This window comes from Vicugna pacos, chromosome 16 (assembly GCF_048564905.1).
Source record: "Vicugna pacos chromosome 16, VicPac4, whole genome shotgun sequence".
Lineage (NCBI taxonomy): Eukaryota > Metazoa > Chordata > Mammalia > Artiodactyla > Camelidae > Vicugna > Vicugna pacos.
Genome location: NC_133002.1, coordinates 31,673,867 through 31,698,926, shown reverse-complemented (window position 1 = coordinate 31,698,926; position 25,060 = coordinate 31,673,867). Strand labels below are relative to the sequence as shown.

At 47.8% G+C, this 25,060-nt stretch overlaps 2 protein-coding genes and 1 long non-coding RNA gene across 5 annotated transcripts in view; 2 read left to right on the top strand and 1 right to left on the bottom strand.

Annotated features, from left to right (window-relative positions):
- Positions 1–2,855: 2,855 nt before the first annotated feature.
- Positions 2,856–18,221, bottom strand: LOC140686067 (uncharacterized). 2 transcript variants are annotated; one of them, XR_012059525.1, is made up of 3 exons: positions 17,332–17,403; positions 17,105–17,168; positions 2,856–6,988 (listed from the first exon to the last, which is right to left on the bottom strand). It is a non-coding gene; the product is annotated as an uncharacterized lncRNA (long non-coding RNA). The 2 variants fall into 2 exon arrangements; XR_012059524.1 differs by lacking the exons at positions 17,105–17,168; positions 17,332–17,403 and adding an exon at positions 18,081–18,221.
- Positions 7,015–12,367, top strand: LOC140686352 (rap1 GTPase-activating protein 2-like; the record flags this gene model as incomplete). Its single annotated transcript, XM_072940084.1, has 5 exons — positions 7,015–7,193; positions 7,698–7,805; positions 8,075–8,192; positions 8,685–8,811; positions 11,908–12,367. Coding segments are annotated over 5 exons (864 nt in total), but the record flags the coding sequence as incomplete, so codon positions are not given.
- Positions 17,691–25,060, top strand: part of LOC102541301 (UTP18 small subunit processome component) — a 38,088-nt gene continuing 30,718 nt past the window's right edge. The window contains exons 1-4 of one of the 2 annotated variants that reach the window (XM_072938633.1): positions 17,691–18,762; positions 20,381–20,493; positions 21,228–21,326; positions 23,625–23,692. In XM_072938633.1, the coding sequence (XP_072794734.1) occupies positions 18,424–18,762; positions 20,381–20,493; positions 21,228–21,326; positions 23,625–23,692 (619 nt within the window). In that variant the 5' untranslated portion in view covers positions 17,691–18,423. The remainder of the gene's footprint in view (positions 18,763–20,380; positions 20,494–21,227; positions 21,327–23,624; positions 23,693–25,060) is intronic. The other variant, XR_012059523.1, reaches the window with a different exon arrangement.

The window sequence follows — 25,060 nt, the reverse complement described above, 5'->3', positions numbered from 1 at the left end:
ACACCTGGATGGAAAGGAGCTATGAGCAGTTGGGTACATGGAGGTGGTGCTTGGGGCAGAGATCTGGGCTGGGAGTCATCAGGGCAGAGCCATGGGAGAGTGGGATGGCCCAGGGAGAAGGGACAGAGAGAAGGAGCAGGGGGCTGGGCATGGAGCTGTAGTGTTAGCTGCAGCATTTGTGAGCTTGGAGCCCAGCCTGGATGTAGGTCCACACTGTTGCTGGGATGCTGTTGGCCAGATTCACAGCCCTTGGGCCAGGTGTCTGGAGCCTCCTGGGGGAGGGCACATCTCTGCTCTCAGTGCCAGCTTAGCTACCCCCACCCTTCTCCTTTCCAGGACCAGACAAGGGGGGCCCTCCTGGACAACCTTCATGGTGAACTCCATGCCCACACGCAAGCCATGCTGGTACTGGGCCCAGAAGAGGACAAGTTTGAGAATGGGGGCCACGGGGGATTCCTGGAGTCTCAAGGTATGAGCACAAGGGTGGCTGGGGAGTGCCAGGGGAAGGAGAGTGGGACAAACATGGGAAACCAACAGGACAAAGTCCACATGATCCTGGCCCCAGAGCCCAAGTGCCAGCCAAGGTGGCAGGACCTGCCGGGGCATTGCAGGTGTTTGCAGAGGGCAGGGGCGTTAGGAAGTGTGAGCGGTCAGAGCAGCCATCGGCGTCTGGTGTCTTCCACATCCTTCTTTGCTCTGTACTGTCTCTGGCCTGGGAGTCGGGTAAGCAGGGACAGGGAAAGAGTTAGTAGCAGGAGAGGAGCCCATGCAAACCGAGAACATGCCTGCTTTCATCTGCCTCTTCCTGTGGTTGGGGAGCCCAGGGCAGGACGGCAGGAGCAAGGACACAGCCATGGGGGTCTTCAGCGTCCAGTGCGGGAGACTGCGAGGGTTCTTCTAGCTGGCAGGGCGGAGGAGGTCCTAGCCAGGGCTGGTGGGATGGAGTTACAGGCAAGTCCTTGTGGACTTTGCAAAGGGAAGAACTTTGTAACCAGAATGAGCTACTAGAATAAGAAGTGAGCATCCTGTCCCTGGAAGTATTCAAGGGGAGCTTGGACAGGCACTTAGCTGACGGGGTAAAGAAGAGTGATCATGACGTGCTTGCCAAGGGATTGCTGGTCCACCCAACACTTGCATCCAGCATCTGATTTGAGCCTGGCTGTAATCCTGTCCTGTCGGCAGAACCTGGGCCTTGTTATTTCCACTCACACATGAGGGGACCGGCTGAGAGAGGCTGGAAGGCTACTTAAAACTGTAACACCTATAGGAGAGGTAGAGCCTTGTTTCAAAGCCAGATTTTCTGGGTTTTAGGTCAATGTTCTGCTAGATTGCCCTTTGCAGAACGATTTGTAAAGCTACCATTTGGGGGGCAGTGTGTGCGGAGTTAGAGTTAGACCCGCCTGTACTAGAATCCCAGCTCTGTGCGGTCCTGGGCATGGTCTTTGAAGTTTCTGAGCTACAGTTTGCTTATCAGCAACACAGGGACGATCAACAGAACCTCAGCCTGCAGTTGATGGGAGACCTCACTGAAATAATGCCAGGAAATGTGCATGTGGCTGGAACACCAGAAATGCTCTGTAGTAGTGGTTATTGTTGTTCTCACAGAAAGTGAAAGCTTAACATATATCATCCCGTCTAAAGCCTCACAGCTGCCCTCTGTGCCCCTAAGGAAGACTGTTGCTATGGGCACAATACTTTTCACATGATAATTAATACCCAATTTTAATAACGACGGGTGTGATTTTTACATGTGAGGAAACTAAGACTCAAAGAGACAAAAGTAATTTGTCCCGAGTCACCCAGTAGACATGGGAGTTGAATTTGGGTCTGCCAGATTCCAAAGCCCGTGTTCTTAACAGCCATGTGACACCGCCTCCTGGTTCCTGACTCAACTAAGATTCCACCCACAATAGCCCGGCCCAGGCAAGCCTGGGGTCCGTCCCTCGCTGCCAGGCTGCACTGCAGCTCAGGGCAGGGCTCTGCTGGCCCTAGTGCGGGCCAGCTGCCGAGATGCCTCACGGGGCTGGGGGTAGGAGCTGAACTGCTTGCCTAGACTGATGGCAGATTCCTGGGGCCTCTTTTTCAGGCCTGATGGACAGTGGCAGCCAGTAGCCAGGGTGAAATAGAAACTGGGAGATCAAGAAGAGACGAGAAGAAAAGGGAGGAAAGAGGGAGCCAGGTTGGCTAGCCCAGCCGAGAGAGGGCTGAATGTGAGACCTGGTAAATTCATAGGCTTCGCCCGACATCATAGTGAGCCCATCAGACTCCTCCCACATCCTGCAGTCAGTATAATTTGTGTCGGACTTGAGCTGCAGTTGACTAGCTAACATCCTGTTCTATTCTGTAGACAGGTGATGAAGCGTCTGTTGCTTTTAGCTTTGCAGGTTTCTTTCTGTATTTTGGAGTTAATAATTTTGGGGGGATTTCAAATATCTTTATAACCTGGAGAAGCTGGTAGGCAGTGGAAACCATGCCCATGGTGCTCAACGGATAAAATGGCCCAGCAGCTGTGGACTTCAGAACTCTGCCAGTTGTGATCAGCTTTCTTGCAATGCCCCGCTGGGCACACAAGCTCTCTGGCCCTGTCATTCCCCCTTGTCTCCCAAGCTGAGGAGGCTGGGTGCAGCAGCATGGAGCCCAGCGGCCTGGGGGACTCTGATGTGTGGGCCGTCCCTGTAGCCAGGCCGGCGGTCTGACCCATCTCAGGAAACCATCTCTAGCTTTGATATTTCTTCACAGGTCGCTAGGGCAGTGCTGTGGTGTCACAGTTATTGGCATTCCCTTGGAGTTCCTCCCCAGACCTCCAAGGAATTTCTTTTGAAAGGAGGGGTGTGTGAAATGACTCCAGAAAAAAGTTGCATGTTTCATCTCATTCTTGTCAAAGTTCTCATCTCACAGACACAGGGAAACACAGTTGAGAATTCCTAGAGCTTAAAGCCATCTCTGCCATCTGTCCCCTTGCCCCTGAGACTGTTCTTCCTACACAGCGGTGAACCCTTGTCCTTCTCCTAAGGAGCAGACCCGTCACTGCCCTGGGCTGTGCTGCCTGGCACCTCCCATCACTGAGAGTAGCTCTCCTTCACAACTTGCTTAAATCCCACTGGCTTTATTAAGCTTTTCTCCCATGAGAAACAGAACAGTTGCTTAATGGACATCTAGACCCACTTCTCAAACAGAGGCGCTTGCAGATATAATCTAAATACATACATACATACATATATATATATATATATATATATATATATATATATATAATTATACAGACTAAACTCACAATTAAAAGACATTTCTATGGAATAAGTAGGTATATTCCAGGTGCTGTCCATGGGGACCACTGGTGGTTGGGAGTCTGTGGACGTATTCTTGGAATCTTGCAAGGAGAGTTTCCTTAATAAAGGAGTGTATACATTACTTGCCTTTGAAAAATACCCATTTCTAGACTGTTGTTCTCAAATGCCATTCTCAGCCACTACCAGCTCTTGAGGAAGTTTGAGTTGTTCCATAATGAAATGAAAAAGAGTGATGTTACCTGATGTATCCACATGCTGTGTACCTAAAGCACGTGTGAGCCGAGGTCTAGGAAGCACTGAACGAGCCCTGCCCTCTGACCTCATCATGCAGAAGGGGTGATGCAGGACCAGGGAGGATGAGGCCAGTGTCGTTGGAACTAGGACCACAGCGAGCAGGGGGTTGGTTGTCAGGTGAATTTCTCAGGCTCTGAGGGACTGTGATGGTTGATGCACTGGTCTGAGCTGACCCCTGGTGGCCAGAGAGGGCGCCAGGCTGCAGAAACCCCCCGCAAAGTACCTGTACACAGTAAATGCTTACGATTAACAATCAGAGTAGCCACATTTATGTGTGCTTATCATGTGCTGAGCCCTCTGCTAAGAACTTTCTGTGTAAGCTCACCCCAGCCCCGTGGTGTAGATCTCCTCCATCCCATTTCACCGGTAAGTCTCAGAAAAGCTGCGTGACCTACCAGGGCACCCAGCTAGTGGGTGGTGGAACAGGGAGCCCGGATAGAAATCCTGGCAGTCAGACCCTGACACCCCATGCTTGTGACCGCTAAGCTGCATTGTCACCTGGCCGTATTATCGAGTGACTGAACGAATGATTAAAGTGAAGTGATGGGAGGGTTTGGCGGTAACTGGAGAGAAACCTCCCTTCCTAGAGCCTCAGGTCATCTCTGAAGGCCTCCAGAACCAGGGAGCGTCGTTCTCATGGTAGGTGGGATCCTCTGGGACCTCCCTTGTCAGGAAGTCCTCCCTTAGGTCGAGTGAGAGCCACCTCACTAGGACTACTGCCCCTGGGTCCTGTTCCAGGGCCGTGTGGACCTGCAGAACCACATGACAGAGCGGTCATCACCTCCCAGGTCCATCCCTGCTGAGGGCTCAGCAGTCTTGATTTTAGCCGTTCTTCTCATCCACGCATGTGCTGTGACAAGCTCTTGACCGTCCACCATTTCGCTCTTTGCCCATGTGCCCTTTGCTCTTCAGTGGCCCTAAGTGGGCTGAGCGGTTCTGTGCCCCCTGGACCTGGCACCTCTGCCTGGCCTGAGCGGGCGTCTCCCCCTCCAGCAGCTGTTCCAGGCTGCAGGCTTGTCTTGACGTCTTAAGCCCCTGAGAGCATGAGGGAGGCTCAATGCGAGGATAAGCGAGAGCTCCTTACACAGCTCAGCGGGGTGAATGTATTCTACGTTGTGCAAAGCACACTTTGGGATGATGGCAGAAGGGAGACTAGTCTTTAAATATAGATGCACACTTAGCTTCCTGCAAAAAAAGAGTCCACTTGGGGTCAGGAACATGACTGTGTTTAATTCCCATGTGATCCTGCATGGAACACATCATTCCCGTTTTACAGATGAGGAAGCTGTAGCTTAGAGAGGTGGTAACTAGACCAGGGTCACCTGGGTTTGGGGAGCTGTCCAAGTCTCACTTTCCTTACCTGGGGCGTTGGGGATAACAACCTCTGTCCACCTTGCAGGGAGCTGGGGCCCTGACCCCTCAGACTCCCTCTGGCCAGTGTCCTCCCTCACCTCTGCCTGCACGGAGCCACCCTGCCTGCAAGGAGCATGAGACAAAATATGTGAAATTTCCCTGCTAATTGTAGTGATTATAGTGTGGGCCACAGAAAGAGAGAGAGATAGACAGAGTACGTGTGAAAGTGTGTACACCTGCCAAGGGCCATGTCTGCAGACCCCGTCAAGCAGGTGGAGTCCTCTGGAGGGGCCAGACTCCAGCCCTCAGGCCACTGTACCCTGCTGTCCCCGCAGAGGGCCATCTGCTTGCACAGCCACTCGAGGAGACCATGGTGAGCAGCCACAAAACTCAGCACAGCGGGGGCATGTCCCATAACAGCATGGGGGTCACTTAGACTGCCTTGTTGGTGAGTGCCGCAGGCCCGGGGGCAGCATGTGGGTCCCGGGAGGGTCCCTCAGGCTTCAGTGGGGGAGGCTGGGGCCAGGTGACTAGAGCAGGGATGACAGAGGGAAACAGGCTGTTCGAGGGGTGAGCCCAGGCCCAGCCCTCTGAAATGGCGCCTCCCTCCCAGGCAGCACCTGGGGTTGACCCAGACTAGATGCTCTCCTGTCATCCTGTTCTCTGAGTTTGCTCAACAATTGGGCCTCCTTCTCAGGGCCAATCCTGCAAAATAGTCCTGGGACGAGTTTCTCTGCCCTAGGGGCTTGGGACCCGTGACTGTGAGAGTCCTCGCTTTGTTATTATTAATGATAGCAGTAGCTGCCCGCCCCCCTCCCCTTGCTGCACACTGGGCACTGAGCTAGGGCGTTTGTGCACATTATCTCATCTGATCCCATGACAGCCGTCGAGGTAGGTACTCATGGGTTTGTTCTCCGTGTTTCTTTTGAGGAAAAGGAGGCCCAGAGGGGTTAAGTGACTTGCTACAGGTCCCCCAGCCAAGCGGAAGAGCTGTGGTTTGAATCCAAAGTCTTAGCTCTTAGTCACTGTGTAAACAGTTTCCAGGGAAAGAGCCTGGCAGGTCTGTGGGTTTGAGTCTGGCTGCTCACACCACGGGTTGGCCAAAGAGGGACCCACAGACTTAGTCCTTTAAAAAGCAAAGTGACTTTGGATTTGTATAGACTAGCGTTTCCTTACCTCTCTTTTCTCTTTTCTCTCCTTCCCTCCCCACCACTTCATAGCAGAACACACTCACCATGATACTAACGATTATTATTATAAATGGTCTTGCATCATTCATTTAATTTACCAAAGGTTTTGATAGTTATTATCTTGTTCCCCAACGAAGGTCTGTGAAGTGAGCAGGGCAGGGCAATTATCCCCATTCTGTGGATGAGGAGACTGAGGCCCAGAGAGTTTTTTCACTGGCCCAAGGCTTCCCAGCATGTAAATGTCAGAAGTTGGGGCCAGATCAGTGGCGGGGGTGGCTCTAAAGAGTGGCTGTAGGCTCTTGTCTCCCCCTTCTCAGTCTCCCACGCCTCCATGGTCCCCCCGTGTGTGACTGAAACAGAGCCATGTTCTTGGTGGGCTCCCCCTGCGTGGGCTGCTCTCAGTCTGTCTTATTATTGTGACACCAGCTTGGACCTGTTTCTTTGTGAGCAGTGGATGGAGAGTCAGGAGCCCTGGGCTCCCCTGCTGGTGATTTGCTCTGTGACCTTGGCCAGATCTCGCCCCTCCACTCAGCTTCTTCATCAGTAAAGCGAGAGGTCAGACCAGGTCTCTCCCAGGGCTCTCGGCTTTGTGGTTCTCAGTCTGTGACCCCCTGAGTCACCCTGTCCTTCTAAGTATGCGGGGCTCTCCTCAGGGTGGCCCTGACCCTGTGTTCCACCAAGGATCCTGGTTCTTGGTAGATCATTACCTGGGGCCCCAGGTTCGGCTTAAAACACCAGGCAACAGGCTGCAGGTGGCTTGAGTCTCAGGCTGTCAGCTCCGGTTATGAGATCCCAACCTTCCTGGCTGGCTCACTCTCTTCTGGGATCTCCTCCAGTCCAGCTGGGGGTTGCAGGAGCTATCTGTGGACCAGAAAAGAGGGTGAGGGGAAGAGGCGCTGGCTTTGGGGTGTCGGGACTCATTCTGGCAGTTTCATCGGCAGCCTCCAGTGGCAGCGGCAACGGTGAAGAACCAGTCGCTGAGCCCCATCAAGCGGAGGTCGGGGCTCTTCCCCCGTCTGCACACGGGATCTGAAGGCCAAGGGGACAGCCGGACACGACGGTTATTGTCCAGTGTGGGGTTCGTCAGCTCCCCCCACTGCTGCACCCACCAGATGCTGACCTTGAGGAGGACTTCCTTCTGACCCTGGTCCCCACTTCAGGCACCTGCACGTCCCTGTCACCCACCCAGCTCTGTATCCACCCAGGCAGATCTGGCTGGTCTGTGCATGGGAGTTCCCAAAATTGTCACATTTTGACCCAAACCAGAGATGTTGCTTGGATTCTTTTCTTTATCTCCCTTTTCAATATTTACTCAAGTGTCCGCTCTGATGGAAGCCTTCTCTACTTCTACCAGGTGGAGTTCAGCAAACCTTCCTCTGGGCTTCTACACTGTTGTTTCTTTCTTTCATTCTTTTCTTTTTTCTTTCTTCCCTTCTTTTTTTTTTTTTTAAAGCAACTCTCATATGGCATCATACTTAACCTGTTCCTGCTAATGGTTGGTCTTTCTGATCCTTTCATCACTGAGCCCACTTGTGGTTTAATTCGTCCTCCTCTCCTCAGTGACAGTGAGTGCATCCAACAACCCCATGACCCCGGATGGTGGACACTCTTCTCAGGAGATAAATTCTGACACCTCATCCAATCCCAGCACTCTGGAAATCTGCCCCAACAAGGAGAAGTAAGAGCGTGGGGGGAGGGGAGGGGCTGGCTTTCACTGCCTGGGGCCTTGGGTTGTGTTCTCATCTCCAGGCAAGCTGAGAGCCAGCATCTCTTGCCTTGGGAACTCTCTGGAACACAGAAGCCAACCGGCAGGGGCCTGGGGGCACTGTTGGCGGGCAAGCTCGTGTCTGCTAGGCCTGCCTTGCCCTTAGTCCCAAGGAAGTCCTGGGCGGGGCCGGGGTGTGTCTCTGTGTGACCAGGGCCTGCCTGTCTTCCTGTTCCCTGCAGAGCCTTAGTAAAATTGAAGGAGAATGGCCGAGCTAACATCTCCCGCTTGTCCTCCAGCACCAGCAGCTTCAGCAGCACGGGAGGGGAGGGGGAGGCCATGGAGGAGTGTGACAGTGGAGTTGGTGTGGCCCTGTCCAACCCTGGGGAGTAGGGAGAGGCACCCTGGGCCCAGCCAGACACAGCTTCATCATTAAAATAGCTACTGTGGGCACAGCCCCATGCAGGCTCTGCAGGTAAAAGAGGAAGTATGGAAACCAGGGGCCTGGCCAGACATCCCCACCTTCTGGGAGCAGCGGTTCAGTGTGGCGGGGTGTGGTCTCCCTGGGAGTGGCACAGGAGCAGCAGCAGGGTCAGGGGCCACACTGAGTGGTGTCCCTGCCCTGGGGTTTTGGGCTGGAGAGGAGAGCGGTCAGCCCTGTCTATGGGGCTGGGTCAGGGCACTTCCTCAGGGGCAGGAAGAGAGGCTAGAGCCAGGGTTGGAGGCCACAGAAGGAAAGAACAGGTCTAAGTGGGGAGAGGGAGGCAGTGGCTGCCCTGGGCCTCTGCGGGGGACCTGTCTCAGGCCTGCCACGGGTGGGGCTGGCCTCGCTCACCTGGCCTCTCTCCCCAGAGCAACCAGCCATCCATAACCTCGCCCTTCAAGCAGGAGGTGTTTGTCTACAGCCCTTCCCCCAGCAGTGAGAGCCCTAGCTTGGGGGCAGCCGCCACCCCCATCATCATGAGCCAGAATCCCATGGGTCAGTGGCATCTTGTTTGTGGCGTACCCAGTGGGGGCAAGGCAGTGGCCTGACTACTTCGTGGGGCACACATGTCCCAGGGACGCTGAACTGGCCTGTTTCCATTCCAACCCCAAAGTGTTAGGGCCTTCAGCTGTGCCAGCCCGCCGCATCTGTTCATCATCTTTCGGAGGCCTGTGTTCTTATTCCCTCCTTATTCATGGGGAAACTGAGGCTGAGAGCTCAGTAATTTGCTGGAGGAGTTGGGATTGTGTGATTCAAAAACTGAGGCTCTTTCCCCTGACCTCTTGCCCCACCCCATCACCGACCCTGGGCCCCTTGGTCACAGTGACCATCCTAATACAGAGATAGGGGGTGGGAAGAGTGATGTGGGCGGATGGAACAGCAGTGGAAAGCCCTGGAGGATCCAGAGACCATGCTCTGGACCCGCACATGGTTCAGTGAGGCTGGAGTACATGGAAGGGATGGATGACAGTGGTTAGAGTAACTGGCTGGGGCCACCACTGGACCCTGGTGAGGATTCTGTATTATCCTGCCGGCAGTGGAAGCCACTGGAGGGTCTTACTTAAGTCTTTGTAGGTTCTTAAGTAGAGAAGACTCATCTGGACGAGAGAGACCATTTTGGCAGCTGCAGGTGCTTGGCTGAGCAAAAGGATTGCTGGGGAGTGGGCACAGGAAGGGAGATCATGGTGGGTGGTGAGGGGTGATGGGGCCATGGATCTGGGGTTTCTGGGGCAATGGGAGAAGGCATGGATTCAAGGGCGGGCCAGGCTCAGTAGTGGGAGCTCAGGGAAGGCAAGGAGTTGGGGCTTTTCAGGTTTCTGTGATCCCTGCAGTCGGGCAGAGAAGGAGGAGCCAGCTCTGGGGAGAGGGTGAAGGGTTGGAGCCCGAGGGACATCCAAGCGGATGTGTGCGGTAGACACCAGGGGTGCTGTGGGTGCCTGGAAATCAGAGCTTTGGTCCTGCCCTGGAGGGCAGCCTGGTGCGGGGCAGACTGGAGTCTGGGTCCAAATCCTGGATCTTCCTCTTACTAGTGATGAGCCATTGGGCAAGGTTCTGAGTCTCTCTCTGTGCCTCAGTTTCCCCAAATGACAAATGGAAGGAGGGGAATAGTTTCTACCTCATGTGGTTGGCTGGTGAAGAGTGAATGAGTTAGCTTATCAGAGACCTAGAACTGTTAACCTAAGTGTTTGTTAAATAACAGAATAAAACAATAGTGTAATCAGTGGTTCTCAACTGGGGGCAGTGCTGCTCCCTAGGGCACATTTGGCAACTTCTGGGGAATTTTTGATTTTCATGGGAAGCGAGTGTGCTGCTGGCATCTACTGGACCGAGGTCAGGGATGCTGCTAAACATCCCACAGGGTACAGGGCAGCCCCCACAATGAAGAGTTATGTGGCCCAAAGTGTCTGTAGGCTGAGGTTGAGGAACTCTAGTCTAGATGACAGAAACAAAGAAAGGGCCAGTGGGCCAACGAGGTGGTTTCAGCCACAATGCCTCTGGGGTTCTCGTGGTGAAGGAATGTTGGCAAAAGAGGACAGTGATGCTGGGGGTACGGGGAGATCACGCTTCACAAGCAAACACGCCCCTGTGTTAGTGGGGCAGCCCCTGTGGCAGGGCAGCTGTGGGGCTGGGTTCTGATCCCTGTGCAGGGTTGGCAGGCTCACACCTCTCTGAGCCTCAGTTTCCCCATCTATAAAGCGGGGTAGTAATACAAATTCCCTGATGATTTTTTTTTAACAAGGCTTAATTAAACATTGAAGGGGTGAATGAAAGAATCTGTAATCAAGCCTTGGTCCTCCCTGGTTGGTGTTATATGAATATCAAAATAAATAAGGAGGTTGAGAGCATGACTTGCTGAAGGTCCCCCAGGGCAGATGGGGACATGCAACAGGTCTGTAACTCCTGCCCGGTGCTTATTACCACCACCACTTTGCCCCCACTCCATGGAGTATTTAACCCTGAGGGGCCATGTCTCATCCCCAGTCCCACAGGAGTTGTGCTGGACACCCTCAGGGCCATGGTGGGCTTGCAGAGATCTGGAAACTCTCTTAGGCTGTTCAGCTGCATCTGGGTTGAGACAGGGCTGAGGAGAGGGAGGTGGCCTGGAGGGTATGGTCTTCCATTATTTCAGGTGCCCTGGTCATCGGTCATTTCACACCTGGGCTCCCTGGGGCCCTACGGGGGGATTGGAAGGTCACACCAAGAGGTATTCATTAGCACTGAGTGGAACCCTGTGATTCAAGTTCCAAGAGTAAGTCAGCAGCCTCCAGGTGGAGTATACTGAGCTGTAGACCCCTGGGCCAGAAAGCCAAGTGGCCCCCCTGCCAGTGGAGAGCTGGTAACTATTTAACATTTAGCTCTCATCTCACACACACACACACACACACACACACGTACGTATATGTTTACTGTAAATTTTACTGATGTAAAGGATCTGAAGCACACAACTTATAATGATAAAATATCCAATATTCTTTACTTATAAATCCCACAGAGCCCATTGGTTCTCAAAAAAGGCTTTTCTTGACATTTGTCCGACCTCTGTATCTATAGGCAGCAGGAGGTTCCAGATGATGAACACCTGTAGTTCCAGCACGAATGAGGATTGGTTATTATTTTGTCAGTGATGTGAGCAACTTCTTTGCTGAATCAGGTAATAGTTTTCAAATACTGGAAGGGGATTGTCTCAGTTTTTTGTGCCCTTCGCAATGCAGTGGCTAGAGACACAACACATATGTGGCGTGGGGTTGGGAAGAACTACCAGTCGGATAAAATAAAGGATGTGAGTCACCTTAGGAGACTAGGTAACAGTAAGATGTAGTAAATAACTAGGAAGTGATGACTCTGAGAATTTATTACCTTTGATGAATATAATTCATTTCATTGTAAGCTTATCTGTTTTTTAAAATGACTGTGTATAAGAGATACCTAAAAATTTAAGAGTTGGCTCTTGGGAATCAGGGCAGGTCAGCCAGAGTGCCTAGTTGAGAGGAGACCACCTTCTCCTGGCCTCTCTGTCCACGGCCCCCCTCCACAGCCCCTGGGTCCCTTGCAGCCCCACCCTCATTTCAAGGGCATTCTTCTTTTTCCTAGGCGTCAAAAGCAGAAACTCCCCGAGGTCAAACCTGAAATTCTGCTTTGATAAGCTCAGCCATACCAGCTCCAGTGCGGTAAGGGTCACACCTCCCACATTCCACCCTCCTCCTCCTTCTTGGGGTTGGAGGAAGAGGACGCCTCACACCTCACATGGAGGAGGCCTGGCGTGGGTGTGGGTGGTCAGGTCTGGGGGCGATGCTATCGGTCACCAGCTAACCTTTGCCACAGCTCGTATGTTAGAGCCCCACTCTTGGACACACGCAGATGTGAGTTGGGAAGTGTTGGCTCCTGGGACCTCATGTCCCTTCCTGGGCTCTTCGGAGAGTTGAGCCCTGAATATACAGAAGCTGCAGTCGGTGGGGATTATGTTGTCTTGTGACTTAAAACTCTCACATGGATTTTTCATGAAACAGTCATTAATGTGTAACGGAGTCTTTGCCCGTCCAAGGTGGGTTGAGTGTTTGTCCTGCTGTGGCCACGATGGAAGGTGTGTCACTAAGATCAGGGTACCTGGTGGCCTGATACCCTGAGAATGGCCAGAGAGATCCTGACCTTCGGGGAGGGCCAGTCACCTCTTCCCCAGAACCTCTGATGGGGCGCGGGTCTGGATGGGGAAGAGGGCAGATGGCCTTGGCTGTGGATGGGAAAGGGTGCCTGATAGGATGGGCCAGACTCACTGAGTCAGTCTCCCTTCTCTGGGGAGCTCATTCCAGCAGGCACAGGGCAGTAGCCCAGGACCTCACTTCCTCACTCAGTTGGCTCTCTTGCCTCCCTCTTTTGGCAGCCTCTCCTGCCCTGTGTATTTGGCCAGGGTTCTGGGATTAACAATTCCAACCTCTTTAAGTAAGAAAATGTGTTTTGTGCTTTACTCATAGTAGGCCCCCAGAAAATGTTGTAGAAATAGGCACTCTATGCTGCCATCCCCTTCCCCAGTTCAAAATATAATAGTAAAAATGATGTGCTGCAGAAAGGAAAAGGACCTAGTACTCGCTAGCAGACAATAAAGCTTACACTTTTCATTAGTAATATACATTCTAATGCACCAGGTTAGCAGTTCAGCTTGGATAAATATAGAGCAGACACTGCAAGGCTTTTTTTTTTCCCCACCTAAAGCAGGGTCCCAGAAAGAAAGTATTCTAGACAGAAAGAGCCAATGGGACCCAGAAAGAGGATCCTGAAAACACACCAGTAGTAAGATTTAGAAGAAAAAAGATCCAAAGGAACATCACCCATTAATATGTGTTAATGAGGAAAGATGACGAATGTAACAATGGAAGAAGGAAACACGAAAAGGTGAAATGATTAAGTAGGCAAAGAGGTACAGTGATCTGGGCACAAGCAAATGAATGATGGGGATGAATTAAAGATGAGTGAACTTGAAAAAGAAATGCAAAAGGATAAATAAGGAAAGAGAGATACTTTCAAGGAGCATTGCGAGGATTTTGACTAGATGGTGTAAGAAGGCTATGAAATGACTCTAGTAAATCATGGAACAAGAAGGGGTTGATTTAGAGGAACAGGGACAGGGAATGTGGGAGGTAGTGAAAAGTATGAGCTGGAGAAAAAAGATAATAAATTTGAGAATTGTTAAGGGAAAGAGAAAAGTACAGAGCTGAAGCAGAAATCAAACAGATGCAAATTGAAATGAAGAAAGACAAGGGTGATTAAAATATTCTTTCATTTTTCACGAAGAAGTTTGAGATAATGGTTAAAATTTGCTCTAAATGAGATATGGTGGAAATGGGAGATGAGAAATGGAGGGATGAAGGCAAAGAGAGAGGTCACAGAAGGACCAAGTAAAGAGACGTTTGGAGGTAGAAACAAGCCACTGTTACTGAGGACCTGCTGTGTCCCAGAGAGTACTGGGTTCTTCCATTTATACCCAGCACCCCGCTTATAGGGGAGAAAAAAAAAATTAAGGCTTAAGAGAGTTGGTGAATCGATAAAATTAGCCAACTAGTAAGTGTAGAGAAAAGAATTTGAATTTACAGCAAGGAGAGGTTTCTGTGTCAAAGAAACAGCAGTAAAAGAAATATTTCCAGTGATGCATTTTAGAGACACCAACAATAAAAGGAAAAGCTTCAAGATTGACCTTCATCTGGTAACTGATCCTGAACCAACAGATGAAGTCGGGCTCTGCGCGGTTTACGACGCGGAGGGGTTGGCAGAGCTACATCAGGAGTGTCTGGGGTGGGGGCACGTAGCTGAGGGGAAGGAAACAGTATACTGGCTGATAAATGGAGTCGAAGTGCTTCAGGGAGTGGGACAGGATTAAATAGATGAGGTGAATTACAGAGAGGGCCATGGCTGAAGTGAGAGAAACAAATGGTGGGCATGCGTGGGTATGAAGAAAACTGATGGAAGACTGAGCTCAGATAGGGTAAGGGTGGAGAACACAAGCTCTCCTCCTGAATTAGAGTTTATTTGTGTTCTAGACATCATCTTGAGGCTTAAAGAAGAAAGCCTGTTGACAAAAATCAACTGACTCATGGAAAACTGGGAAGGGAGGAAAGAAGGAAGGAAGGAAAGGAGGAAGGAGGGAGGGAGGGAGGGACAGACAGATGGACAGAGGGAAGAAAATGCACTTATGAAAAACCAAAAGGATGGTCTGTTTTCTTCACTGCAGAATTATGGCTAGTACAATACCTGTCTTAGAGTAAAAAGTCAATAAATGCGTGATCATTCCTTAACAAAATACTGCTTTTATGTCTCTACCCTACGTCAGTCACAGTGCTAACTTGTACCAACACGGTGTTAAGCTAGACACACGTGGTCTTTGATCTCTTGAAGTTCCCAGTCTGGTGGAGAAGATGCATCAAGGAAATACACTAATTCATGGAAAATCATTAAATTATGTGATGAGTGTAATTACAAATATATCATAAGATTTAAAAGAATATACTGGGAAGGCAGAGAGGGGCCAGCTTAGACTGGGGTTCAGTCATAATAGGGAAAGTGCTCTATTAAGACTGACACGTAAGTAACAGGTAGCAAAATGAAGTCTGGAGGGAGATCCCTCCAGGCAGAAAGAGGAGCCTGTGTGAAAACACTGGGGATACAAGAGCTTGAAATACTCCATGAACAGAAAAGAGTTCTTGTATAAAGTTAAAAGTAGCCTTTGATGGTCAAGAATCCCCTAGTGTTAGGAAGCATATCTTAGCTTGTTTTAACTAATTGTAAGTCTCTTCTCGTCTTTTATCTTAATGTTTTAATCTTTCTTTTGGATTTGAAACCCTGAAACTTATGGTATATTTTAAATGGCTTACCTTAACATTTTAATTGTTTTTGAAAAAGTTAAATCTTATTTACTGAACATTTTAAAGATAAAAACTGAGAAACAAGGAGTAGCCAAAAGAAGAGTGACTTGTCTAATTTAGGATGTGGTCACTCAAAGCACTGAGCACTCTTGGCTTTTAGTAACCTAGTGGTTTAGTATTTATGACATTAATATGTTGTTTTCACTTCTAAGCTATAGTTTTACCTTCCTTTGACTACTATGTTATGTTTAAAGCAATTTAAATTGTTTTATTTTAATTTCCAATGTAACTGAGGATTCAAAGCATCTGAACATCTAAGCTTTAGACACTAATCAGGTCGACATATAACTGGCCATAAAAGTATGTAATAGTGTCTTCTTTAAAAATAAAACCAGTCATTCCTGTCTAGTATGTTTAGAATGCAAATGTCTCCAAAGTCAGTCAACTTAAGCCATGACAGTTCATGTTTAAAGGGAGCAGGGATTTGGAACTAAACATTAAATAAAACTGTCAAGACAACCACACAGCTCTATTAAGTTTTACCAGTACCTAATATTCATTCCCATGTTAAACTTTAGTGACTAGATTTACAGAAAATATCGTATGTCAAAGTTTGTATAAAATTAAAAATTGGAGAAGTTAAAAAATATGGTCCAACATAAGGTACTTATAAACAGATACTTATTCAAGACAGTTTTTGCTATAATTTGCAAGGCACCCAGAAGCCTGGAGTATGGGGTTCTATGTAAATAGAAGCTACTTGTTATTCAGAGAAGGAGGTGGTTCGAAAAAAGACAGCTATTTTCTTTCTAAACACTCATTGGTGTTGAGGTAAACAAACAAAAAGCACAGTGTAAGCACATCAGAGCAGAGCAACAGTCTCTAAGTGATAAAAGGTGGGGGAGAAAAAAATGTGCTCTAACATTTTAAATAGGGGGCTGGGGGTTTAAAATGAAATTGGTTCTCTGGCTTTTATACCAGATTCATCACTTCCACATTTTATCTGCTTTGTCTTGACTCCCACTTCACCATATTAGGAAGAGGAAAACATGTGCCCCCAAGATTCCTATGCCAATAAAATTACTTTTGGAAGCACCATAGCTCACCAAATGAAGGAGAACATTGGAAAAACACTAAGTAACAAAAGGACTGAATTATCTGCACTACCGAGTGATAACTATAGGTGCACAGTAATGTAAGGAGCATGAAAAATACTGCAAACTCTAAACAAATATAAAGTGTTGCAAAAACTTCAACTTTCACAAAAAAGTTGAAAAAAAAGAAAAAAGAAACATAAATGAAAACATTGCAAAGGAGGGGCACTGAGAAGGAAGTCCAGATAGACAGAAAAACAGACGTCAAAAGGGGGTGGGGGTGGTAGTGCAGTTCTTCTGATCATCCCCCTACCAGGAGGTGCTTCTAACAGCTTCAGTACAATCTCCAGGAGACAATTTTAGGCATCCTTAAGCAGACTGATTCAAGAAACAAGAAATGTGCTTTGAGACCGGAGTACTACAGAGATAATACTGAAATTTCTAACTTCAAAACGACAGCCATGAAATCCCCAGACCTTAATTCCCAAGCTTCCTGTAGAAAAATATCAACCATCCTCAGACATAGAAGCCAGCACATTTGAAGTGACCCAGCAAAGTTTTCAGCTGGCCCTCACTGTCTCTTAAAACGTCCTTCCTCCACTTCCCTGCTGTTCTTTCCTGGCACACAAAATATAGGCCAATGAGCGGTGGGCGGGTGAGGAGGATGTGAGAGAAAATTTGAGAAGAAAAAAGGGAATCAACTGAACAAGGACATGAATGAGACGAAGAGTCCAATAAAGGTAGGCAAACAACAATCACAATGGCTTGAACGGAAAGGGCTTCCTCGGGCAGCAGTGAGCGCTCAGTATTTGCAGGGGTTTAGGCAGAGGCCAGGCTACCTACCACTTGTCAGAGAGGCTGCAGAGGGGACGGCCGCTTTGGGTGACCTCTAATGTCTCTTCCGATTCTGAAATATCCAGATTCTTATTTCATAAAAGCGAAAGCAAAAGTCATAAAGCCCACCGACTTAAAGTCCTTTTAAATAGGCGGCCCCGGCAGCTGCCTCCCAAACACCACTCCCACCTCTCCCTCCCACACGTGCCCACCCCGCCCCCTTTCCATTTCTCCACCTCCACGTGCGAAACGCCTCGCGGCAGTCGCCCCACAGCGGATATGCGCCTTCCCCTGCAAAGCACCAAAACTCTGCCCCCTTTGGAGAGGCGAGGACTCCACTCCCCATCCCTGGGCGGCCAAAAAAGGAAGCCTTAAATCCAGCCTTTCCCCCCCAGCCAGAGCTGGGGGTGTGGGGAGGGCGGGACGCAGAGAAAAACTTTCTTCTAAAATTTTTCTTTCAGAAAGCGGAGGGGCAGAGAGAACCCCGGTGAGTCGGGGACTGAGGAGGGTGGGGGGAGGAGAACTTCCAAATCGCTTAACGGTTGCCGGGGGGGGGTGATTCCGGAGGTTGAGGGGGCGTCGGATGGAGAAGCAGGCCCGGGAGCGGGGTCAGGGAGCTGCAGGGGTTCCTGGGGTCGGGGAGCTGCAGGCGCCACCCCGCCACCTGGCACACAAAGCAGCTGCCGCGCTCGGCTCTCGCCAGATCCTTTGTGTTTTCCATCAGGGCCTCATGGGTAGGGGCTGTCCGTGCTCCCCGGGCTCGCGGCGCCCCCTCCCCGAGCTGGGGGCAGGCGCCTCTCCCTGGGACTACGGCGACTACACGGGGGCCCCAGCTGGGCCCAGACCGGTGGCGGCTGCGGCAGCCCCCGGATTTCCCCCCTTTAACTCGGGTGGCCCCAGGATATCAACAACATTAGCATAGCCCTCCCTCCCCAACGCGCCTGCGCCGTGACCCGCGCCCCGATTGGCCCACTTCCCTACTTACTCTCCTATCTGTCTTCCAGCGTGGGACCCTCTGCAGGCTCCGTACTCCAAGGGCCGTACCAAGACGCAGGGGTGGAGAAGGCAGCTGGGGCTGTGTAAGTCGAGTGGTTAAGAGGTCAGGAAGAACCACCCGGAATATTGGTCCTGCCGGAGGAACTCCCACACGGGGAGAGGCTCTTGAGGGGAGTGGGCATTACGCAGGGAGCTAGTGCCGGTATCCGGCTCGTAGGCTGCGCAGGCTCCTTCCAGCCTCCTGTGGCCGCCTACGCGGTGGAAAGCCAGGGCCTCGGCGCACGCGCAGTGAGGTTCCACGTGAGCGCCTGCGTTCCTTCTCAAACCGAGAGATGCCGCCGGATCGGAGGAGCCGAATGAGACTGGACCGACGAGCCAGAGCGAGACCAGCCCGGAAGACCCAAATGAAGCTGGACCGGAGAGCCGGAGTGGGGCCAGGCGGGCCGGCCCGAAGGTCTGCTCTTTCGTCCCAGCGGAAACCACCGGCCCCGCGGCGGGCAGCGGCCGCTGCGATGGCAGTAGCGGCGGAGGAGGAGAGACGGCTCCGGCAGCGGAACCGCCTGACGCTGGAGGAGGACAAGCCGGCTGTGGAGCGGTGTCTGGAGGAGCTGGTCTTCGGTGACGTCGAGGAAGACGAGGACGCGCTGCTGCGGCGTCTGCAGGGCCCACGGGTGAGGGAGGTCGCGGCGTGCGGACTGGGTGCCAGGTGGGCGGCGAGCCTCCGGGGCGGAGCCCGGGCGACCTGAGGTGCCCGGGAACGCTCAGGTGGGAGAGAGCGGGGAACGGGGGAGTCGGGGGGTGCCAGGTCGAAAGTCTCCGGAGGGTGGAGGCCGCGCCTTTCTCCGCCCCCGAGGGAGCGGCTAAGCCTCGTATGCAGCAGGCCCTCAACATATTTATTTACCGAAATGTAGTTGTGAGCATCTTTTCGTGGCTCAGCCTCACAGTCTTCTCTACAGGCTCAGTGTTTCTTCCCTTTTGGTCGTTCAGTTGCCTGCCTCAAAACCTTGCCGTGATTCAGGGCTTCCACTTGGTTTGTGGAATCAGAATTCGTGGGCACGGGCCTGGGAGTCTGTTTTAACAGTCTCTTAAAGTAGTTGACTGGCTAGCTTTTGAGAACGACTGTGTTAAACAAATATTTGTGAGCCTTCTTAGTGCCAGATTTCATTCCTGGCAGTGAAATCTCTGTGTGATTGATTATAATTTTTTTGCTCCCTTTTTTCTTTTTTATCTTATACTTGGATTTTCTTCCACGATGGGGAGTCCCAGGCATTGTTCTAGGCACTAGAGAAGAAACAGCAATGGATGAAAACTGAAAAAATCCCTGCCGTTTTGGAGGTTATGTTCTAAAGCAGAGGCTGAAGATAAAGTTCAAGTTTGTTAGTGAAGGGCTGAAGAGAAAAAAAAAAAAGGCATTTGAGAAAGGGAGATAAGTTTGTGTAGAGGTATGGCCTGTGAAATTTTTCATAGGGTTGCCAAGCATAGCCTTACTGAGAATATTCAGTTTGGTAAGTGAATATTTACCAAAGTATCATTTGATTGCAAGACTACCTTTGGGTGCTTATGGGACAGGTTGCAGAATCTAATTGGGAGAGAGAAATACGACTGGAAAAACGCTGAACTGTGTGACAAGTTTCCTAGTCAGGAAAAAAGCCAGTCTAAGTGAGGTGGGGTTTGTTGGGCTCATAGGCCAGTAGTGGAGCAAATAGAAATCATTTGGATATTTCTGTTGTATAGTTCTGGGAAAGGTTAAGTTGACTTCACTCAAGGTCCAGTTCTGTCAGGGGGTATTCTGTGGTCTGGATTCAGTTTTGATTGTGTAGTTTCTTAAGGAGGTAGGGGGTCAAGAACAGTTTAGAAAAGTGGAGAAGAGATATTTTAAGAATGTGAAATACGATTTAATTATGACAGTCATGTTATTTTGTATTTGATGCCAGTCTGTCTCTGGTCCCATGATTTCTGTAGTTCTGTGATTTTTCCTGTGCCCCCCCCCCCCCCCCCCCCGCGTCAGCTTACCTCTTGCTCTTGTCTTGGTCTTTTCTTTTCAGCAAGTTGACTTTCCCTCCATGGCAGTTCCATCTTCCCTTCCCTGTCCAGCATGTAGTGCCGTTCTTTAATTTACTTTTCTTTTCCGTCTCCAGCATTTGCTGTGTTAGCATTGAATCCCATTGTTTCCTCAGAGGGCTATGAAAACAAAGCATGCTGCAAGCCGTATAGTAACTACAAGGTGTGAGTGTCTGCCACCACGGGGTATGAGAAACTCAGTGCTTGTGGGCATTTTGTCTTCCCTAGGTTCAAGTACGGGAAGACTCAGGTGACTCAGAAGTGGAGAATGAAGCAAAAGATGATTTTCCACCTCAAAAGAAGCCAGTTTGGCTGGATGAAGAAGATGAAGACGAGGAGATGTAGGTTGCCTAAGTTTTTTCTTGGAATCTCTCCGGATACTTTAAAAGTGATTTTGCAGTTTGAAGAAAATTCTTTGTTTGAATATATGATTGTGTGAAGATTTGAAGAATACTGGAAAAGTTATTCATAGTCCCAACCATTGTTAACATGTTGGCATACATCTCTCTCCTACGCTGTATAGAAAAGCTGTGAGCACAGTGTCTGGGGTCAGACGTGAGTTTGCCACCTAATTTGGCTAGTTCCTACACCCTGGGCAAGTTTAGAATCTACCTTTTCTTGTTTGTAAGATGGAAATACAGTAGCTATATCAAGGGTCTCAAGATTAAATGAAATTGTATATGTAGAGCTCTTAACGCAGTGTCTGAAATCGAGAAAAGGCTAAAAAAAAAGTTAGCCAGCCTGCACAGTGTGTACTTTAATAGAGAAGAATGTATTGTATTGCAAGCATCTTATTTTTCTTTTTAGTAAATTGGTATTGAGGATCTTCATGCATAAACTTTTTCCCACTTTTTAAATTATTTAAGAAAGTTTCTTTGAGGTAGAGTTACTCAAAGAGCAATTTTAAGGTTCTTGGTAAAGACGGCCAGGCTGACCCTGAGGTTTTACCAGTTTGCCCTCCCAAGGAAAGGTATCTGTTCACTTCATTTTATTGTTTGCTCAAAATACTAAAGGCAACAACTTTTATGTTGAATCTTTACAAGTCATTTAAAGCATGCTGTTCTGTTTTTTATAGGATTGACATGATGAACAATCGTTTTCGGAAAGGTATGATGAAAAATGCTACTGAAAGTAAACTTTCAAAAGACGAGCTACAAAAGAGACTTAAAGAAGAGTAAGTGTCCTTTTCCATTTGTTTTAACAAGAGGTATTTGTAACCAGTAGCTTATTTTGATTTGCTCAGTCTTTGGCCATAACAGCTTCTCGGGTAGTCAGGTTTCCACTGAAACATTAAGTGCATTTGGAAACATGATTACATTTTAGTATTGGGAAGGATGTATAAAAAATTTTTGGGAAAAAACTTGTAATCCCACCATCCAAATATAATCAGTAACACTTTTTTACTTACTTGTTCATTGGCATTTGGTAAACCATCTCTATTCCACAACTTCTAGGCTTAGTTGAACAGAGCTGGGAAATACATATTTCAAAATAATGATTTTACGTTGATACTTTTAATTCAGACTTTCAAATCTTTAAAACTATTTTAAAATATTTTGATTTTTGTATTGAGAATTTTTTTTTATATTTCTTGCATTTTTAAAGAAGGTTCGTTGAGGTGTAGTTTACATACAGTGAAATTCACCCTTTTGAAGTATCAGTCAGTGAATTTTGTTCAGCACATACAGTCATGTAAGCACCAGGACAGTTAACACACGGGATCAAGACATAGAACATTGCCTTCACCCAAAATGTTTTCTTATACCCTGTGGTAGTCAGCCCTTCTCATCTTCTAACCCCTTTAGCCCCTGACAACAACTGATGTGTTTTCCGTTCTTACAGATTTGCCTTTTCCAGAATGCTATTTAAATACAATAATATAATATGTAGTCTTTTGAATCTGTTGAACCCATTTAGTACACTTATTATTTCAGATATCTTCTAGCTTTAGGAAATCTTTCCAACTAGATCTTTTGTTTTGTTTAGTTCTTATTTTCCTTTTATTATTTCTTATGTTCGTACTTCCTTTGAGTATTTGTATTAGCTATTTTAAAGTCCTTGTGTGCTAATTCTGTAAGGTCTGTCACTTCTGTGTTTCTGTTGACTGCTTTTTCTTCTGGTTATGGCTCATGTTTTTCTACTCTGCATATCTAGTAATTTTGATTGGATTCTGGGCAGCGTGAATGTTGTTCAGTGTTGATTTTGTTTTTTGCTTTTGGTGTTGAGCTATGTCTTGGCAGGCAGTTAATTGATTCAGAGATCAGTTTGATCTTTTCAAGATTTATTTTTAGCTTTCTTCTAGAGTAGCATTTATTCTAGGTTGGTTTAGCCCCATTATTAGGGTATGACCTTTCTGGGATCTCTTCTGAATGCCCTGAGTGTTCAATAAGGACCTTCCTTCTGACAGGTTGAACTCAAGTGTTTGAGGTTAGATTCTGTGCAACTTACAGCTCCCTGGTAGTTCTTTTCTTGATCTTATGGAATTTCATCCCATAAGAGTGCAGCTTAATATTCTGCAGAAGTGTCTGTGGACCCCTATACAGATTTCTGGAGCTCTTTCTCTCTGCAGTTGACTGTCCCTCAAATTCCTGTTGACTCACCCTCTTTCAAGTCTGATCTTTTTCTCCTTTGTTTCTGTCAGGGTCTTATAAAATTGCCTTGGGTTGGGGAGTGGTATAGCTCAGTGGTGGAGCACATGCTTACCGTGCACGAGGTCTTGGGTTCAATTCCCATTACCTTGAGGGGTACTGGGAATTCCTTGAGGGGAAAGTCCCAGTGATGGCAGGGCTCACCTTATTTCCTTTCTTTTATGAATCATAGTCCTGTGTTGCCTGTTGTCCAGCTTCTGAGAATAGTTTCGTGTATTTTGTTCAGCTTTCTAGTTAGTTACAGCTAGTGGTCTTAGTTTGGTGGACTTGTCTGTATTTCTGTGTTAAACAGTGAAAATGACTGTTGGCGCTCTTCCCTAGGCCAGCCCTGCGGAACCTAACTGTCATGCTTCTCCTGAAGGTTACTTTTTCTGGTGTGAAATGCTCCCACATATTCAAAGGATATATGGTGAAATTCTGTATCTTTTACTCATCTAGTCATTTTCTTTCAGACGTGTTGTAGTGTTCTGTTGTGTACTCTGTGTGCTATAGCAATGGTGTATAATTACAAAGAGGTTTCTTTACAGTGCCAGCACACCAATCTGGTGTGTTGATATACACAAATAAGGCAGCTATATAACTAGATGTAAATAATTAACAACAAATATGTATCCAGGACAAGTTTCAATGGTTAGAAGTTCATGACAGGGAGTTTGGAACTACCTTGTGTGAGTAACTTTTCTGTTCTCAAAGATAACATTTTTGAAAGAGATTCTGTACATACTTTTGAGGGTGATCTGTCCTGTACTCTTTAAATGTATCAAGCTCTCTGAAAATACAGTGGTTACTACAAAAAAAAATTTTTTTTTAATGTCTTTGCTTAGATTCCAGCATGCCATGGGGGGTGTACCTGCCTGGGCAGAGACCAATAGACGGAAAACATCTTCAGATGGTGAGTGTTGACACTTTTAGTTGGTAAATAGATCCTTACTCCTGTTCTGTTGTGAATTTGAGCTTTCTTACGAGGCTCATTAATAGCTAGTGTTTGAAATATGTCTTTTTTGTTTTTAATGTCTGGTTTTATAGTCTACCATTCATTTGTGGGAAGCCCTTTCACAATACTGTAAGGCTTTTAATACCATATTATCCACTGTAAAGACAATAGTGGATGAATTTTATGATTTTTTTTTCCTAACAGAACTATGTTGCATTATGGCATAGGATTAAGTAAAAATGAATATTAGTATTATTTCTTGATTCAGAGCCCCTTCTGAAGACATACATGGCAGCTAATGTAGCTGTCTTCTAGGAGATGGAATGTCTTTCAAAGGAGTATATGTCACGTCAGACCAAGATGATTACTCACTTTATAAAAACCTGTCTTTAAACTCTAGATTTTAAGTTTGTCTTATTGCAAAACTGTTTTCTGCTTTTTAGATCTTTGACTTTAGATATTTTAAATATCGATGATTTGGCCAAGATCTGATTTGAGTGCTTGTAGTTACAAATTTTAGAGTTGGAATTGACCTTGAGATTCTTGAGGAACTCTAGAGTATATCTTGCCATGTAATGAAGGAGCTCCTTTCTTAGCATCGTTGATACCTGATGAACTTCTGTTTGATTTCCACCGTTACCTCTCCCTCCTTTCTCCCTACCACTGTCAGGTGTTCAAGTATAGGGAGCCCTTACAAGGAGCCAGTTGTTTTATATAATTCTGTTAGAAAACTCGATTTGTTATTAGGTAGAACTTTACTTTCTGGTTTCCGACCAGATACTTTAAGAGGTTGAGGGACTCTTCGTGCTGTGGCCTGACACTGCAAGAACCTCTTCTGCAACATCTGTCACATGATAATTTAGCCTCTGCGTAAATATTTCAAATAATGTTGTACTGTTTGAGTATCTCTTCCCCTTCTCCTCTTTAAGAACTAATTGTTCTAATTTTTTTTTATTATTTTGAAATTTAATCTCCCTACATTCTGTAGTCCTACCTTTTGAAGAGGTATAATCTTACCTCTCTTTCATATAAACTGTTTGTTATTTGAGAAATGTCTTTCCAAGTTCAGTTTTTAGTATATTAATCATTTCTTGTCTTTTAACCTGTTTTTACGTGACACAATTTTCAAACCTTGGTCACCAATTTGCTCCCCTAGATGAAATATAATTTTATTATCCATTTTAGGATACTGCATTCATAGAACAACAATATTTTAGATCTGTTTAATTAAAGATAGTTTTATGCTTGTTGTTGAAACAGAAAACCTTAGATCCCAGGATAATTTTTTTTATGTGAGTAATCATAAAATTGGAGTGGTGGGAAGGT